This window comes from Tinamus guttatus, unplaced genomic scaffold, assembly GCF_059628265.1.
Source record: "Tinamus guttatus ecotype Peru unplaced genomic scaffold, ASM5962826v1 Tinamus_guttatus_pri_ptg000909l, whole genome shotgun sequence".
Classification (NCBI taxonomy): Eukaryota; Metazoa; Chordata; class Aves; order Tinamiformes; family Tinamidae; genus Tinamus; species Tinamus guttatus.
This window is the reverse complement of record NW_028289443.1, coordinates 251,884-271,806: the sequence shown is the minus strand read 5'-3', so window position 1 is coordinate 271,806 and position 19,923 is coordinate 251,884. Positions and strand designations below refer to the sequence as shown.

Sequence of the window (19,923 nt, the reverse complement as noted above, 5' to 3'; positions counted from 1 at the left end):
TAGCTGCTAATGTGGATTCCATTTACTGTATATTAGGCATAAGCTTTGCCTAGTCCTCTTCATTTTTTTTTCCTCTGATATGTTGTAAACAAAGAATTCTCAGTTCCTTGTGGTTGTTGGTGTTTTGCAACATATGTACTATTTAAAATGCAATCATGCTTGCTTTAGCAAATGCTTGCTAAACAGCAGCAAATAATTGTTACATTTGTGGATTAGGTTAGGAAGACTGGTTTATATTTATTCTAAGTAACGCTTTATTTTTTTAATTTAATGAAAGATGTCCTTCATCAGCGTAACTATAAACTATCTAGTAGCTCTCATAACAAGCACAAAAATTAAAATGCAAGTTTTGGGAGGCTCTTTCTTAGTTTAGTGTGAACCCTATTACATCTGAGGCCCAAGAGAGGAAACTTACGAAAATTGTAGTTTCCACTTTTCAGGGGAACTGCCCAGAGTAGTCAGTTGCTGCAAAAAAATGGAATAGTTGACATACCTCTACGAGTAACTTGAGGAAACAGTCTGCAAAGAATACTCATTTTTTCTAAAACAGTGTGGTGGAATTGTATTTTAAACAGTTATTTTTTGAATATTCATTTTTGTAAGACAGGCTTATGCAAAGAACCGAATGCTTTTTATTTCTCTATAAATTGTTATATGCAGTAGTATTATAGGACAGGTTTTGGGTTGATTAATGCAGCATTCCGTGAAAAGGACAGTATTTGCTCTGCTGGAGAGCAAAGAGACTGGGTTTCTGCTGGAGAAACCCAGAAGGAAATGCAGAGACTGAGCGCTAGAGAAACCAAGGTGGTATTTTAGTTGGTTTTATTTGTAAGATGGAGGGAGGAAGAGGGGAAGAAGAAATGAACAGCTTTCGAAAGGAGCTAGAGGCCAACTAAAGGAAAGAATGGAAAAGAATAACTTCATCTTCATTCCTTACAAAAGAGGGACTCCAAACATATGCATAGGAAAATTAAACTAATGTAGTCAAAGATGGCTTTTCTATTCAGTTAGGACAGCGATGGAGACCTTTGTGCTCGGTTAAGCCTGGCAGCTTGTTCCCTGGAAAGGGAGAGCCGGGTGTTGTTGCCTTCCCCTCTCCCAGCCACGCACACGGGCTGCTGCTGCTGTTAGTCTCCATACACGCAGTGCCTCTGAGCGAGCTCGGGCTGTCTTGTGCTTGTAGGTTAAGCCTCAGTTCTTCTTGGGGCTGCCGGGAAAAAGCCCGTAGAGGCAGAGCCGGCTGCTGACTGGCAAACTGGGGACGGCACCGTGAGCTCGTGGTGGCTGCCGCCTCCGAAACTGGGTTTTCAGCTTCCGTGGGAGCTGCCTGGGGGCTCTGCGTGTGCAGCCTGTTCAGCCTGAGGAGAAGCAGGAAGAAATCTCGCATAAGAAAACAGTTTGTGATCCGCATTTCATTTTTACTTATTTATTATTTATCTTTTTTTTGTGGGGAGTGGGATGGGGTGGGGTGGCAGTGGCGAGAGAGAATAAGGAGAGGCAGGAACACGCGTGATGCACTAGGCTGGTTATCCTGGCAGGTCTAATGTAACCCGGAGGTCGTGGCCCAGGAAATTCTGACCCAGAAGCTTCCTGAATGGGCAGTCAGGAGGGGGATGACTTGTGAGTGAGTAGCAGTGTTAGAACAACAGGCTCATGAGTGGAAGAGCTGAAATCTGCCTGCTGCTTGGTATGTGGGAAGGAATGATTTAAAAATTTCCACTCCCCTCCCCACCCCACCACCAAGGACTTTTCTTTTTTTTCTGTGAAACAGAGAACAATCAATTGGTGGGAGGAATGGAAAATATTTGGCTGAAATTCACATGCTGGCAGATTATCCAAAATGAGGTACCAGCATGAATGTGCCCCACACACTGGAATTAAGTGAGATAAACCCATTCAGAAGTCCAGTTTAGGTGTTTTGTGTGGATGGTCCTAAACAGTTTTAAATTTATCACTGCTTTCAAGGATAAAAATGGGCATTTTTGGAAGCAGTGGCAAATTTGCAATAGGTTATTTTGATTGGTAAGTCACCTTTGTATGTAGATCCAGGTTTAGGCATCAGTGCAGGGGAGATTAAATAATGTGTCCTCAGACTGACTGATGTGTAGAGAACTAACATTAAGGAGTGAAAAATGTGTGTGTCAGCCTAGTATGTTCAGTACAATTGAATTACATATTGATATGGTTTATTCTACTTTACCCCAAGCACAGTCTCCTCTTTAAACAGCAAAAGTTTTTGTAACTGTCCAGTAGGTGGAGTTCAAGCTCTTCTCAAAGTATCCTGAAGATGAGCTAAAAAAATGCTAGCTTAAATACCTTTTTTTTTTTTTTTTTTACAAAGAGACACTTTCGGATTTAAGTTTTTATAGATTTGTGTTTTAGTTTTTCAATTGTTTTGAAAAGGTAGTAGTAAATAAAAATCATATTAATGCTGCTCTTTTACTTCCAATTATATTTATTCCTTATTCCATTTTACGTTTCACTATTTTAGAAAAAGAAAACTCTATTTCTAAAGCTGGTAATTGTTTGGAAAGATCATAGCTTTAACTGGAACAAACTTTTAGCTGATCTGTAAAATAAACTATTTATTTTAAACACAGGTGACTGTCACTTTATTCGTTGATATAAATTAGTCTGGTAAATTTATTCTTCCATTTGCCATTTTGCAGTAGCAAATTAAACAGACAAGTTTAATTTCTCTGTTTATTAGAGAAATTGATTATTCTCTAATTATTGTTTGAAGCTGAAGTGCTATAGTCAGAGCAGATAATTGGTTAGTCCTCAGAAATAGTTCACTTTTCCAGCTAAATTATTCTTTAGGAGTTGTTCTGTTCAGCTTTTTGACTTTATTATTTTTAAAAAAGTTCAACTTTTGTGAAATGCCATTGTAAACTCGATCGCTAAAATGCGGATTTACTTTTTTTTTGTCACAAATATATCAGAGCCATTTCAACATACCTAGCTTGTCATTCCTTGGCAATATATGCCACAGTGAGTTCTGCTTGCTAGCCACTGTCAGATGTCAGTGAAGAGATTATCATTCACAATTCTTTAAAATAAGTGCTTAGTGTGGTGGTCAATGGGTCAACTGTCATGAAAAACAGGTTTAGCAGATTGAGCAAAAGATTACTATCTATTAAAAAAAAATCTGTTGTGATTATGTATTGGTTATATTTGCTCTGAATTTAACAGTGTCTTTCAGGTTTAGGTTATGTTAAGTACTTGATTACTAATGAGTTAGGCAAGCACTAAAGTAATAAAATTCCTTTCAAATTACTTTGTTAATTCGTTTAGATACAGCTAACATGGCAAAGGGAAAAGACCACTGTGGAAATTGTGATAAACCTTTGGTGGATAAAATTGATGCAACTTACACACTGCAAATGTTCATAAAGTTTTCCAGAAGATCCACCAGCTGTCTTTGCTTGAAACATTTCAGCAGCTTAGTTACACTGCCGGGGCCTTGGAAAAGTGAGGTACTTTAGAGTATGTGGGATAGTTTTAGCAGTGGGCTGTATTAAAGACAAGAGGGGTTCAGGAGAGCTAAGTGATCTCTTTTGTTCGTTTTTGTGTTCCACGGATTACTCTCCTCCCAGCCTCAAGACTGACCCACTCCAGTGAACAGGAAATCAAAGGTGATAGCAGGTCTGCATGGATTAAACAAGTTGTTCCTGGCAAAACTAGGATACAAAATGGAAGCATAAGAGAACTGGAAGCTGGGTTAGGGGATCCAGGAGGAATATGGAGTATGCAGGATTCGGATTAGGAAAGCCAAAGCCCAGCTGGAATCAAATTTGGAAAGGATATGAAGGGCAACACAAGGGTCTAAGTGCATCGGTAGCAAAAGGAAGACTAGGGAAAATGTGAGCCCAGTGTTGAATGGGACTTTCCCATGTCTTTTGTCCCTGGGTCCCCTGTCCAAGGTACTCAGTGCCACCTTTGCTTTGGCTTTTACTTTTAAGACTTGCCTTCAAGAACTCCAAACCCCGTAAGAACAGGGAGTGTTTGATTGAACAGGCATAAATTTATGGGACCTGATGGGATGCAGCTGGTGTCATTGTGAGGCAACTCAATCTTTGAACAAGCATGGTGATTAGGAAGAAATTCCTAAGGACTGGAAAAAAAAGCTAAGGTCAGTCATATCTTCAAGGAAGATTTGGGGAATTATAGGCCAGGCAACCTCAAATTGGTCTCTGGAAATTGTTTTGAAATGTGTGAAGGACAGGAAGGTGATTCGGAGTTGTCAGCATGGATTTGTGAAGTATAAGTCATGCTTGACCAACCTGGTAGCCTTCTATGATGAGATAACTGACCAGGTGGGTAAGCAGTGGATGTTGTTGATCTTGACTTCAGTAAGGCTTTCAACACTGTCTCTCGTAATATCCTCATAGACAAACTGATGAAACACCGACTGGATAAGTGGACAGGGAAGTTGTATTCAAAACTGGCTGAACAGCTGCACCCAAAGTATAGTGACGAGCAGCATGAAGTCTTATGGAAGGCTAGACCTCTGGCTAGTGATGGACCCCTGGAGTTAGTATGAGTCTGGTACCGTTTAACCTCTTCATTGCTGACCTGAGAAGTGGGGCACATGCACCTTCTACAAGTTTGCAGGTAGTGCAAAACTAGAAAGAAGCACATTAAGTGGTTATGCTGCCATTTAGAAGTCCTCAACAGATGAGAAAAATGGGTGGAGAGGAAGCTGGTATAATTCTAAAAGATAGATGTGAAACCCCGCTCTTGGGGTGGGATAAAACTGGTGCACCAGTACAGGCTGGCGAATGACTGACTACAAAGCAGATTTGCAGAAAAGGACCTGGGGGTCCTCGTGGGCACCAAATTGACCATCAGCCAGCAGTGTGCCCTTGTTATCAAAGGTGGACAGCAGCCTCCTGGCTTGTCTGAGGAAACCCGTTGCAGCAGGTTAGTAGAGAGGGCCTTTCCTTTTACTTGTCACCTGTGCTACTGCATCTGGCTCCCTGGCGCAGGAGGGCTCCCTGGCGCAGGAGAGGCATGGGTCTGCAGGAGCAAGTCTCGTGAGCGGCCGCAAAGATGATTAAGGGACTGAAGCATCTCGCATAAGAAGCTGGGAGAGCTGGAGCTGCTCAGCCTAGGGAGGAGAAAGCTCAGGAGAGATCTTATCACTGTGTATAAATCCCTTTTGGGGGAGTGAAGAAGGCAGAGGCAGGCTGTTCCCAGCGGTGTGCAGGAACAGGACAGGAGGCAACGAACACAAAATGAAATTCAGGAGAGTCCTTTTAAACACGAACTTTTTCAAGGTGAGGGTGAGCAAGTGCTGAAACACACAGCCCAGCAAAGTTGAATTGATACTATAGGGAATTTGGGAGCCCTCAAGTTTAGCTTTTATTCCCGGGTCCCAGTGTAGAATTTAAAATCCTGTCAGGCCACTATTAGGTTGAATGTGGAGTGTTAATTTTTCTGTAAGAGTGATCTGAAATCCCTGTGTGGTTGGATTTCATATGGAGAAATGGACAGAAAATGTTTATGGTGAAACAAAAATAACATAGTAGGTGTGACTCCTACCAATCCTTGTGGATTAAAAATACCTCCTTAGTATCAGTCTCTTGATGTAATTTGCATATTAGGTATTGCCATGTAGCATTTACCTCTTTCAGGGTGAGTGGCCAATACTTCAAATAAAATGGAAAGTGTTAATCCAAGTTATTGTACACGCTAATTAGATGGATCAGGTATTTTCTAAGAATGATTGTACAAAACATGGAGAAATTAGGTAGGTTTGTCACTTTTAGTAAAATTATATATGACATATAGAGGCTTGATAACACTGTAATGATTTCTGGCCACATACTTGATGACACTAATTCTTTTAAGTGTTTAGTCTGACTGTCTTGTATGTGTCCAGCTCTGGTGCTGTTCACTCCCTTGGGAATGCCCTGCACGTATTCTGCTCACTAAAATGAGATAAAGGGCATGTGGACTGTAAATCTTGAATGCGAAGTATATGAGCTGAGACTTAAAAGGTTCTGAATGTATGCAACCTTGCTTGTCTGATTTTTTTTTTTTTGGCAATAATACTTGTTGCTGCTTTCTGCTGCTTAGTCAGAGTACGCGGTTTGTTCTGCAAGCCTCATAACCTTTCTATAGAAATAATAATAAAAAAGGAAGTATGGATGTTTTATTGTGTTAAAAGCCCTCTCATAAATTAGTACCTGAAGTAACACTCCAATTTTTATCTTCAAGATAACTTTTATTGCTAGCTTTATTGTTTCTCTCACTTACTGAAAGAGTTTTTGCTTCCTGGTGGTGCATCCGGTTGGCCTTTCTCATTGAAGAGGAAGTTTTTTGCTGCATATTTGTTTTAAACAGTTCCTTTTGTTTAATTTGCTGTTTACCTTTAGTAAAGTTCTTTTTTTTTTTTTTTCTTTCTCAGCAAGCATTATTTTCCAACAGCTGGTTATTATTTGGCAAACATGGAGCTCGGTTTTGAATATTAGTTACTATTTTTTTGCAGACATTTCTGAAAGTATGTGCAGGAGTATTATTTTGATACCATCTCTTTTCTTTAGAATTATTGTGACTTGAGGGTATCGAATTGCGATAAATAAAATCAGAAAGGAAAAGAAAGCAAATACAAAGAAAGAGAAAGCAAAAGTCATGGAGTAACTATAGACTCTGTGCCTGCACATGCATTTATACATATATGATATTAATTCAGTGGAAAGCACAGTATAACTGATGCCTACATTTATCCCATCTAACTTCAGGCACTTTATGGAGGCAGTCAAGTTATGACTCTGTTTGTTGAAGGTTTCTTTACAGTGTAAGGAAAAAGAGGTATATGCGGACTGTAGTTCAATCCACTAAAGAGCTTAAACTGCAATCTGAAAGTTTCTGTTTCTCAGTATTAACAATATAGCTACATTATAAATGTACGAGGACCATCTGCTGGCATTGAGAGCATCTGACACGGGGTGATGATCCGTGGCCCTGCTGTGTAACTCTGATCTTACTTTTACTTGACAGACACTGGCAAGAGTTGCTCAGCTGAAATACTGCTGGCTTTGTCCAGTATTCCCTATATTAATGGTGTTCTATAAAAGTTACCATCTCCCTTTACCTCTCAAGTTATGTTGTGATATACACAGCAGTCTAGCTGGGCATTAAAGGGGAAAAAAGGTATTTTATTAAACAGATAAAAGCTACTACGTTTATTTTAAGAAAATGGATTAATCTCTACTTTTCTTAAGGAAGCTATAGGACAAAAAATACATATTTTCTTAATTTTAATGCCTTAGTCTATGTGCTTTTAAACAAAGTCTAGTTATTGTAGCTGAAAAAGTATATATTTAAAAAAATGTTTGGATTGTTCTTATGATTCATGAAATGTAATATTAAGGCAGTAATCCATTAAGTATCTATCGCAAGATTAGCATCAGATGTGTACCTGCTGTCCCCATGAGAGTTCTTTTAAAACTTAAGTGTACTATATTTAAGCAATCATAATTGTCAATCAGCGGTGATGTGGCTTTGGAAAGAAGGAGATGGTGATGATTTCTGTTAATTTCCTAGATAAAGATCTTGGTTTCTAAAGGCCTTAATGTCAGCCTGCTCCTTTCTAGTTCTGTCTAAATGATATTCTCCTCATCTTAATGTATTGCATGGAAATATCTTGAATTAGAAAGCATGCTTTTAAGTTGTAAAAGCTTGGAATAAAAGCTGTCCAGGCAAAACATCACCTTTAATTATTCAGTCCGGCCTTTGCAAAGTTAGTTCAAATGGTGGGTGGGACATGCAGAGCACCACAGTCTTCTGTTTGTTTGTTTTTATTGGCAATACTTGATTCTTCTAGGAGTGCTAATGATTTAAGAGTTGATCTCACAAGATGACAAAAAAAGAAGTTAGCTCAGTTGTAAGGACATGTGCATGGGGCCCAGATCACTGGGATTTTATAGCTCATGCTGCATATATATAGGTGAAGGGATAATACACGAGGACCCTGTTCATGTTTTCAGGAAAAAAAAAAGCATAGCCATCTTGTTTTCACAAAGAACTAAAGTTTGCTATTCTGAAGCCAGTTCAAACTGATAATTTTTCTGGACCTGTCATCCTTGGTGAGTACTGGACATGTTTTCATGGCAAGCTCTGGAATTTTGCTGACTCTAGCAACTAACTGACAAATGCTAGAAAATGTAGTTTGTTTTGTCTTTGACCTGTCAGCTGGTAATAAAAATTGCATGTAGTAGACCATGGTTTAAGCTGCTAAACCTCTGCAAAAATTAAAAAATGACAGTTAAGACAAAATACAGTTAATAGCCGTAGATTCTGAAGTAGATGGGATAAGAGAAGTTGGCAGTGAACAGTGGCTCGTCTCCAGCTGGCTCCACAATCCGGTTTTACTGTTAAAAATCGAAGACACCTATTAAACTTGTTAAATAGCTTGTTGAGAGGAATTCCTCAGCTTAGGTTCCTCTGCAGGAAATGTTAGTGTGTCTGAAGTGTGTCTGTGTGGAAGCTTTATGGCAGCTTTCTGTTCCGCGACCATTGGCTCCAGTGATGAGTGTGAGGTCACCTGCAATGATGTAGACACAGTTTTTTTTTTTTGTTGTCTTGAGTTTGGTCTGTTAGTGCAACTGTTCCGTCTGCCAGAAGATGTCCTTCCCCTGCGGTTACTCAGGCATGGCCTATGTTCCTGGGCTTCGAAATACTGAGTATACCCAAGTGAAGTCATAGTTCAGTGAAGCATTTGGATTTTCTAGGAGTATTTCTCTTAGGAGTTTGGTTAATGTTTTTGAGGCTTTGAAAAGGGTTTAAATAGGGGCAATGTTGGGGATAGGGTGGAATCATATATGACAATGGAAACAAAACCATTCCACTATTTTCTATTGAGAATGCAATTTTGCTTTAGTTGACCATTGCAAGGCCATCTTTCTCTGTCACTGCCAACCTGAAAAGTCTCCTCTTTTCATCGCACTCCTAATATGAAGGTGATAGGGAACTACTTACTAAAGATGCCATTTTTATAGCTCATTCTGTATCTCGTGAATATCAGTTTGTCAAGTCCTGCTTCAACAACCAAAAAAATATACTTGCAATGCTGATGTTTTGCTGTCCTATGAATCCAGCTGTTACTGCTATTAAAACAAAACTCTGCTCTTTGTGGTTTTGCAGACAACAGAGAATTAGACTGGGGAACTGTTTGGCATTTAAGACAATCTGTTTTAACCTGGATTACATTGATGACTTGGATCACAAGCACAAAAGTGTTTATGCTGGTGAAAAGTATGGGCAAGAAAGAGTAGACTGAGATGAGGAGAGAAAATGCAGAACTACCTGCTCTGAGAACTGACTTAAAATGGCTTTGAAACTTTATATTCATAAATTTTGGTATTTGCCTTTAGAAACTTTGGCAAAGATCTAAGTAGTGCCGGCCGGGGGGGGCTGCCGCTGTGGGGGGCTGCAGCGTGGTGGTGCCCCGCACAGGGGGGTCACCGCACGTGGGTGCTCCTTCTCCCTCTCCCTCTCTGGAGATCTTCCAAACCCGCTTGGACGCAGTCCTGTGCCACGTGCTCTAGGTGACCCTGCGTGTGCAGGGGGGTTGGACTAGATGATCTCTAGAGGTCCCTTCCAACCCTGAGCATTCTGGGATTCTATGATTCTATTGGTGATAGAATAGAATGAATGTAATTTTAGAAATGATTTCTTTTAGTAAATGATTTCTTTTGTTGACTTTGAAGTGAGAAGGAATACTAGGAAATATTTAGAAGTGCTTGTCTTAAACTAAAGGAAAGAAATTAAATTAGGATCATAACTGTAAATAAAATGAAATTATTTTAAAGAATCAATTTCTGTCATAAAATGTGACTGTTTCACTTAAATAGCTAGTACAAGCAGCTGTTATATGCCTTGTTATAATCAACACAGGAGAGATCTTTAGCATGCATCTTTCTAAATAACTTGCATATTTTAAAATATTTTAACTGATTGTGAGGGAGCTCAGTTTGTCATTTTCCAATAATAAATGTGAAAGGAGATTGAAATATAAATACTGAGCAAAATTGGAAAAAAGCAAGGTGAATATAGTGTAAGTCTAAACTTAAGAGGAATATTTGATGTTTTTAGAGTTTGTGCATGATACCTCCCATACAGGAAGAGCACTTAAAGGGATGTTAAGGCATCTATGAATCATATTTAATTATATTTGTTTAATCAGTGGGATCAATCTGAAGTTTAAGGAGAAGGTAATAGAAAGGGAGCCCTGCCAGAACTCAAAGTACTCTTTGTAGATCTACTCCCCTAGGCAGAACATGAGATTGGGTCATAAAAGCAGAGAGAGAAGAAGAGTTTAGCTAGGATTCAAAAGCATAGGGTACTGTGAGCTATAAATAGCTTAAAAAATTCCTGTCCTTTAGTCAGCGTAAGTAAAATGCATGAAAGGGGAGTTGTGTTGAATTTTTTGTGCTTCGCTTTTCTTTTCTTGCTCTGCTGTGAGAAAGCCGCATGGAGATAGGTCAGTTAGTCTTTGGGCAGTATTGTGTGTATGCAGAATTACACTGTGAAAAGTGCGCCAATCTTAACCTTCTTTTTGACTTGCAAATGAGGCTGCTCCACAGTAGAGACATAGCATTTAAGGGATGTTGATAAGCTCTGTCTCTTGGCAGTTGAAGCACAAGCTTGTGTCCGCCTCTTCTGCCCAACGTTTTAAGAACGTTTATACCAAATGAACCTGCAGGTGCCCATTTCTCCTGCCCCACAGCTTGTCACCTACACGTGTCCTGGCTTGCAGATGAACCACTTCAGGTTTACACACATTGCTTCAGTCCTGGATGGTGCCATCAAGTTCCTGCCTGTGTGCAGTCTTTATCATGCGTGTTTTAATCTTGTACGTAAATGAGGTGTTGTTTATTACATGTCTATATTTCATTTCCCTCAAGATGACGTTTTTGCTTATTAGTGTTTGGACTGCTATTTTATAGTTATTTGACATCAATACAGTCTAATCAGTTGTACTATGTGAGGAGGTTTGTAGAAGCAACTGCTCCCTTAATTGCTTCTTTCATAAATAATAAATGGTAGTTACTCTTTATAAATCTCAAAGTGCCATAGAGAATTATTTCCTGTCTCCTTAACTCTTTTTTTCCTCTTTTTGAATATTACTCATGTCATTGTTACTCTGTGGTGTTGAAAACAGCAGACATTACAGATGACTAGAAGTAATTTGGGAAAGAAAAAGAAGAATTATGTTATTTAGCACCAGCAACAATGGTATATCATCTCTATTAAAAGTAACTACAATAATAGATTACGAACAGACTAAGACTTTTGACTTTAATATCGTCTCTCCCTCCCAATGCTTCTTTTAACAGAATTCATATTAATAGAGAGAAGGAACTACTGCTATTTAAGTGCTAGGACCTTGCTTTTCTGGTACTCTGGACAGTTTTTGATGATTTCCTGTCCTAGTTCTCAGGACTAACTTGTGATATGAGCTGAAACAGAGGTTTCAGCCATTTCTGTGCAAATATTTTAAAGGTTGAAAAGCTAAAATATCTTTGCAACTAAAAAAATAATATTTTTATTTTTTATTCTTTTATTTTTTTTACAATACAAGCATTGTTCTGCATGTATTACTATGTTTCTGAAGGGTATCTAAGTAAATAATTCTGAAGAAAGACCAGAGTACCACAGGACCACAGTTCATTTTGTCTATATTATTCTTCCAATTGCTTTCATAGGAAATACTCTTGAAGCCATTTTGCGAAAGGAAAGCTTTGTATTTAAGGCTTCATTTTTTACTGATCAAAAAAACCCTCAGTAAACAGCGAAACTCTGCTTTATTAGATGGCATGGACTTGAGACTCAAGTTATCTGCAAAATATTTTCTCTTTGGGCTTTTGGAATTTAATATCTATTGCAAAATCTGATAATTGGTGAATGTGGCCATACCTAAATCATCCTGTAAAATTTTTGTAAAAGATTCATTAGAGGTTTTAGCAGGTGGTAAAGCTGTCTACTCTCTACTATTTTTTTCACTCTACAATTGCAGGCACTTGGTTTACTATGAAGCAGCTATACTGTTTGAGATGTAGTGATGGTAACTCATCAGCAGTGTCCGAATTGTCTGCAATAAAAATCTTGTGGGTTACTAAGACTGTTCCAAAGAACATGTACTGTTGTATTTCATGTGTCTAACTGCATAATCTTGTGAAAGAGCAGGGAGGTTATATGTGCTGTATGGCACTGACTGTGGATGGGATCATCTGGGTGGTTTTGCAAGCAACACTTGTTAACTGTGTTAATTTTTTTCTAGATGCCCATGTACAGTGCTATCCAGTTATTTTTTCCTGACAGCATAGAAGCTATTTTACCATAAACTTTTAACTTTTGTGCTAAACACAGAAAAAGCTGTTACATTCATTTGTCTTCATACCTTTTTTTTTAGTTTCCTCCTTCAGCCATTTTCCTTCACATCTTTCATGCTGTAGAGTAATCCTGCACCATCTCCCAATTTAAAAAGGAAATCCAAAAATGTGGTCAAATTTTCCTTTCCTCTTTATGTAGTGTGTATAATAATGTCTGGTGTGCATTAAGTGTCTAGTGTTCTTTTTCTCTGGTTCCACCAGAGCCTTTGCTGATTTGGGCACAGAATAAAATTGTTTTTGACAATGTTTCTGGTGGTTACAGGCCTTTATTCTACCTTCATTCTCTATAATCTGCCATAAGCATTTGACAACTATTCATATTCTTCTTGAAATCTTCTCTCTCTTGTCTTTCTTAACCCTGTCTAGCCATATTTTTTTCTTCTTTAGCTTATGTTTTCTCAGATTCTCTTCAAATCTTTTACGACTTCCAAGACTGCCTCTTTTTTTTCTCCTTATACTCTGCTGCTGTGATCTGCCTGTTCCATTTTGTCTAAATTTGATAGCCTCAGTTCTTCGGTCTGTCTTCGTGTATTTTCAGTTTCAGTCTGAACATGCCCTGAGGTTTTAATATGTTGCTGAAGCATCATCAACTGTGCACTTCTATCAAGAGTAAAGCTACTGGACTGTAGATCCTGTTACCATGTTTAACATTACATGCATTGGGCTCAAGATGCGCATCAGGGATCAGATTTTCAACCATAAGTTTTACCCAGAAGCTTCCAATTAAATACATTTTAATGGAAAATATGAATTTGGCCTAATGATTTTGTTTGAGAGTATAAGAGATGATATTTTTCTGAAAGTGTTATTGAGAAAGTGAATATCGTAAGCATGAAGCGTTTCATACATTTAGCAAGCTGGGTTAGAACCTGCCAAATCTGTATAGCTCCCAGATGTAGCATGTCTGAAGAAAGCAGTTACTCCTTTGGGGGAGTTCTGCCCTCTTGTATCTCCTTAAATAAAAACTGGCAAGAAACATCAAATCTTGTGCTCTGAAGCCATCCCAGATGTATCTAAAGTAATTTACTTCTTTTTTTCCTCCATTTTGATCAAGAAGATAAAATGATAATTATGTTCTGGATAATTTGTAAATTTTTTTACTGAAGTGTCACTGTGGGCTCACAAAAGATGCCTTGCGTTTATACTCAAATAGCTAATACTTCAACATTTCTTAAAAAGTCTTTTTGAGAATGCTTTTTATTGCAGAGTTTAGATGCTTGGTAATTCACTTGAAGGCTGGTTTTGTACTAGGGTTTGGCACCTGTTTGGTCACAAGAACCCAGCTCCTCAGAACAGTTCTGCATAACATATGGGGAAGTGGCTAGCAAAGTCATAAATATTAATTAGATGCTGAGGCACTTTAATTAAGACAGTGTCAAGATCTAAATCAATAAAATTGTTTAGTGTAAGTCAGTTTTAAAAAATCTATTGACACTAAAAGTACTCTTTTAATTACAGGTACCAGGAGGCTATTCGCAAATGGGATGAAGCACTTCAGTTAACTCCAGAGGATGCTACACTTTATGAGATGAAATCACAGGTAAATTAGGACAATTAATCAGTTTTGAAAATCAAAAATAAAACTTCGTGGTTGTTCAACAGATACCATATCATATTGTATGATTGCTTGCATGCATAAACTACAGCATAATTAATTTAAGGCTTCCATTTCTTCTCAGCACAAAAGGGTCTTAAACACATAGTGGAAATATGCTGTAATCTTAGTCAATCACAAAGAATGTTCTCTTGCATTGTAGCATCGTAATTCATGCCCTAGAAAATGCAGCTGAATTGTTAAATGTATATGTAAATGTATGCATTTTATATATATATTATATATACATATATATCAAGCAGAAGGGAAAGAGCATGTTACTGTGACAGGTGAGAAAATTTGACTCTACCATTAAAAAGTCTATCCACTCTTTGTAAAGTGTTGGCTTAATACCATCACCGTTTAGCAGTGATGCTGTCTAAAAATACATGCTCCAGTTTGTGTTGATATCCAGTCTTACAGAAATTAAATTAGTCTTGGAAAAGAACATCTAAATACATTTCTTTCAATTCATCAACCCCTTGTTTTACAGCTGTATTGATGAAATAAGCCTGCAGTCATCAATGCCTCACTAAAATTGTAACTTCATTTATAAATTTGTCATTTCAGTGTGTGTCTCTATGCTACCATGACCCGTTGTTTTGCTTAAGTCAGATTTTTTTTCTCATAATCTCTTTGCCAACATACAAAAATATAAATTTTATGTATTAAATGAAGAGCTCTTGTTTTGCAAAAAAAAGTGTATATATATATTTAATCGGCACTGAAGATGAGGATAAGAAATGTACGGCCCAATTTACTTTATATTAACATCTGTTAAAGTTGTCCTTTTTATTTCTTTTGCTGAAATCTTGAGTAAGATTAAATGAGAATATAACACATTGCCAAGCTGCTGAATATTTCACTTGTATTTCAATATTTCGTTTGCAGAGGATGTCAGTAGCATGGCAGTTGAGAGGGAAACAAGAAGCAGGAAAGTTAAATATTTATGAGAGCTATTCTAACAGTAAGGGATAGGGCTTTTCTCATCAGACAGACACCTCGGCTTCCTTCTTTCTGGAAGTTTAAAAGCCCTTTTCCCTGCTAATGTGCCACAACAGAAGCATGTTCAGATTTTTTTTTTCTCTGTTATTTCAGAGAAAACTGAGAGCTGTTTCCTCACTTAGCTTTTCTGGAATCCTTAAATAACACTGAATCCTTGCAGACTTTTGTCAATTTATATATGTGGTGACAAAAGGTAGAGAACAGGTAAGCAAATGGAGATGAAAATCAAAGCTAGAGGAAAGGCTATTTCAGAAATGAGTTGGATAGTAAGTTTAAAAGAGAAAAAAAAATAATTATGGTTAATGTGAACTTATGTGAATGCAACAGTGTGCACACAAAGCAAAGCTCTGCACAAGTTGTCTATTTAATTGCAATTCTATTGAAATTACATGTATGCACAGTAGAAAGAATGGGAGAATAGTGAATTTTGTTCACCAGGATCCATACCACGGGTGCAGTGAGGTATGTGTGCTTAGTAAAACGCTATTCAACTGGTGCCCTGGCTGCAATGTCTAATACTTAGCAGGTAATACTTATTTGATGCTCCTGGTTCATTGTTCAGCTTAACAATACCACTAGAGAAAAATGAAAAATGAAAAATGAAAGCAGGGCAGTGCTTTGCTTCCACCACGCCTCTTGTCTGCTTTCTTGAAGGAAAGAGCACTGCTGGACAGCTGCTCCCTTTGGTTTCACTTTCTGGTATTGCATAATACCCATGTTCTCCTTCAGTGCAATAGCAGAAAGACTTATGTAGAAACAGTAATATATTTATAAAATTTCTTAAATCTTTTAAAGAAAAATGGTATTTACTGCTTTAAGGGGGCATCATCTCTATAGTACACACAAACAGCTTTTTCAGATGTTCTTTGTGGTATGACTTAATGCTTACTGGAAGCTGGCTTGGCCTTGGGGCTGGTGTGAGCTGTAAAAATCTACTTTTGCCCAAGCAGGAATATGCAATTCCTTCCAAAATTATTATGGTCGATATTCAAATTATCTTGTTTTACAGTTGAGTATGTTGTTCCAATCCACCACACTTGCACAAATGCTTAAGCTGCTGTTGTGCTGCTTGATGAGGAAGTCTTGGTAGCTTGAGATTGTGGAAGAACCACCAAGCACTGCTTGAGCCAGGGCTTGACCAGTGTTGCACTGTGCAAGTCTGCCTGTCCTGGTATGTGAGGCACATGCTATAGGGTGTGATTCATATTAACCCTGTCTTAGCACTATATGCAGAGATTCTTTATGGCATATACTACTTTCAGTGAGGAAAAGTTCCTGTTTTTTTGAGAATTAGCACTTAACATGCAGTATTCTGAATATCTGTGTATGCTGTTAAGATAAATCTTTGTTAGAATGTGAAGCAGCTTCCCTGTTTGTCAATATTTACTGTCATCAGCAAAATAATATATTTTAAATACCCCGTTGTTTAATATACAGCTCAAATAAATATGCAGACATAGTAGGAATCTGTAAACATTTATATAAAGAACTTAAAGATACGTATTTTAACAGATGTTTCATTTTGTTGGACAAATGTCCTTTAGCATTTCTGAAGAACGGAAATAATGTTTCTAATATTCAGTGACTGGTGCAATAAGTGTGTTTCCAGAAAATCATGTGGGAACTGTGAAATTGCTCAACCGTATCTTGGTTCAAAACCCTTAAAAGTTGATGAGTTTCTTTCTATTGCTGTCAGATACTCTTTGATCCATTTAAAAACAGATGGCTCTGGAATGTGGAGAGGTTAGGGTGCACATGGATGTTGTCCTTTGAGTACAAGTTGTTTCAGTTTAAATACTTCATATTCATTAACCAACTTAAACTCTTTTGTTGTTACAAGAATATTAAGTGGGAAATTGGTGTTCCTACAAACAGATTTGTGTGTGTGTTTCTGTAAAAGTCTTTTGCAAAAGACCCACAACTTTAGTATGAATTTCAAAATTAGGTGTCTAGTATCTTAGGTGTATCTTATCATAGTGTGTAAGATCACCCAGATTACACTGTCTCTAAGCCTGCAAGAGATTCATTGCAGGCTACGTATCTTGGGTATTAGCTGGATTATTTTATTGCTGTTTTGAATTACAAAGTGGAGGATCTTTCAAAAGAGGATCTTTTGAAGAATTTTTTTAAGTTTGGGTCTTTCTGCAGAGGAGCGCGTGAGGTTCTTTGGGGGGTGGCTAGGGGATAGTGAGAGGATGGGGAGAAGAACTCAGAGGGCTCGTACTCGTTACATAACAATATACATGTTATAAACTCACTTAGGGCTCTTGGGTTTTGGGGACTCAGCTGTATCACATCACTCCTGAGAATCTACTTCATATTGTTGGTTATTGAGCAGCACTTGTCCCCCAGAAGTCTCAGATAACAAATTCTCAAACACCTTAGGCAACTAAATGGTGCTATCCCTGCTATTCTTTTGGTGTCCTGAATTTACATAATAGTTTAGTATTGACGATGCACAAATATTCCTATATTTGATTGTCAGGGATCACTACATCATGTGTATAATTGTTTACCATTCCTTGAATTCACGCTTAATGTGACTCAGGTTTAAAAGTAATATAAATACAAAATTACATATCCACAGGAATCCCAAAGTGTGCAGTGCAATTATGTATATATATAAAATAGCTTATATATATATGCACACACACGTGTATTTATACATCCTGCAAACGAGAGCAGTAAGCAGTCGAAATGAGCTGTATTCGATCAGCTTTTTGGGTGTGGGGTTGGTCCCTTGTTGCCTGCAGATCTAGTTTGTCCACAGCCCTGCCTTCTTGGTTTGGACTCATGGAGCAGCATTTCAGATGCATATCTCTTTTATAGTCCAAGCCTATAATGTTCAGATTGAAACCATCCCCTCCCCCGTTCTTAGGAGTTTCTTAAGCCTTAACTCAATAAAGAAATAATTTCAACTCCAGCCTGTCCCTCTTCCTGCTTGAGAAATGATAGGATTCCCAAGGTTTGACCAGATTCATAATGCTTGGTTTGTATTGTAACAAATCAGCTAATAATTGCTGGTTTATATATAGTTGATATAAACATATGTTGGTGCGCTACATGGACATTACTGGCACTTATTTGAAACTAGCCCTGCTGGTGAAAGATCAGTTTGTGGTGGTGAGCTGGGCAGTGACTGCCCCCAAGCTGTTTGAGGAGTCCGATAACAATGTAAAGGAAGAGAGGAGAGGGATGCGTGTGGATTTTCCACACCACTCCCCACCCTGCCCCAGACCCACTAGAATCCTGGAACAGATCTGTTTCCTGGAACAGACCTTTGGGGTAGATGTGACTCCACTGCAGTCCATGTGTTTCATGTAGGTATGAATCAGCTTGGACTGAGTTTATTGTGCTCTTCCAAGAGTCTAAACTGCTGTTTTCATGTGGCAGACTCTGAAACTCTGCTACAAAAAAGTATTGAAGTCTATTGATTGAAAAAGGATTGTACATTTTTGCAGACAGCAAAAACATATAGGACTCTAGTATTTAAAATAAGTGCTATTTCTGAGTGAAATCAACGTCATGGTTCAGTGCTATTGCATCTGTTTAGAGTTAAAAAGAGATTCACGGAGAGGGTTGGAGCAGATAATCTGCCTACTCTGTTTTTTTGTGCTGTACTTGAACTGCATTTGATATTCTTTGTGACATTAGATGAACTTCAGGTTATTCACTACAGGAACTGCTAAATTCTTCTTGGAATCCTAGTCAGTATTGACCCTTATTTTATTGACCCTGAATGCCTGAGTTCAAATACTCCTGATTTATAATATTTGAGATGAACCAGTTTGTGATTTGCTGAAATTATGTAAAGTTTCAGTAACATCTCAACTGCTTAAGCTGGAAAGCTAGTAAATATTTTAGTGTTTTGTATTAGTCCAATATATTTCATTTGGAAGAACTTCACTGCTTAGTAGGGTTACAGAGAAGATGGATTTTGAGTGCACGGAAGGGCACTGGTCAGCAGTTGAGCAAGGGAAATTCCGATTGGTACTTCTCAGTGAAGGGGGTTAAGCATTGATTTGATTTCTGAGAGACATCAGAGATTTTCAAAATGGAAAAGTTCTTCTAGTTCTTCTAATCTGTTCTCACTTTTATGATTTACAACATATGCAATACAATGAAAGTAAACAATACAGTGAAATGTCATTAAAAATAATAATAATAAAATGCCTTGAATACTTACATAGGTGTTTTAGTACTATATTGCACTGAAAAACACTGGTAGAAGATAGCACATTTATGAGAACATTCACTAAGGTGAAAATGTATTTGCCTGGTTTTGTCTCATTGCAGACTTTGCTTGAAAAGTATAATTGTTGAGAACTGCTGTTTATAAAAAAAAGTGTGGGGAGAAATGGCATTCAGCTATGAGGTGGCTCTTATGGGTTTTTTTTAGCAACTTTCCAAATTCCTCTGTGCATCCTATCAAATGGAATTAAAGAGAGACCTAGATGACTATCCGCTAGAAAAATTTAGTCATTAAAATGTTGCGAATATGGATCCAAGGTGCCTTTTGGAATTGTGGGTTCAGGGCTACTGCTGTAAAGCTGTCTAATTCTTTTACTGTACTTATCCTGGTGTTGCACATGTATTTTGTGGTAGTTAACGGCATTTTAGTCTTGTTCCTTTCCACACTCATATTTGTATATTTAATATATTGCAGGGCAGAAGGGTTAAGCAAATGCCTTTTACACTTCAGTAGTTGTCTTAATCTGCTCCGATAGTACTCATCGTGATTGCGGGTCGGTTGGGAAGAAAGTGGTCTCCCACACATGAGTCTTACTCTGGTGGTTGACATTTTCATCATACAATTGGAATGCAGTTGTCATTTGTTTCTTAGACTGGTATCTATCACCATAGCACATGGTGTCTGCAGTCATGATCTCAGAGTAATGTAGGTGTTCAGGTAACATGCCAATT

General features: G+C 38.0%; 1 protein-coding gene across 1 annotated transcript in view; it reads left to right on the top strand.

The window, feature by feature from the left end:
• The window catches only part of TTC33 (tetratricopeptide repeat domain 33), a 29,551-nt gene that overhangs the window by 1,328 nt on the left and 8,300 nt on the right, over nt 1–19,923 (top strand). The window contains exon 2 of the mRNA XM_010219148.2: nt 13,860–13,941. Within this exon, the coding sequence (XP_010217450.2) occupies nt 13,860–13,941 (82 nt within the window). The remainder of the gene's footprint in view (nt 1–13,859; nt 13,942–19,923) is intronic.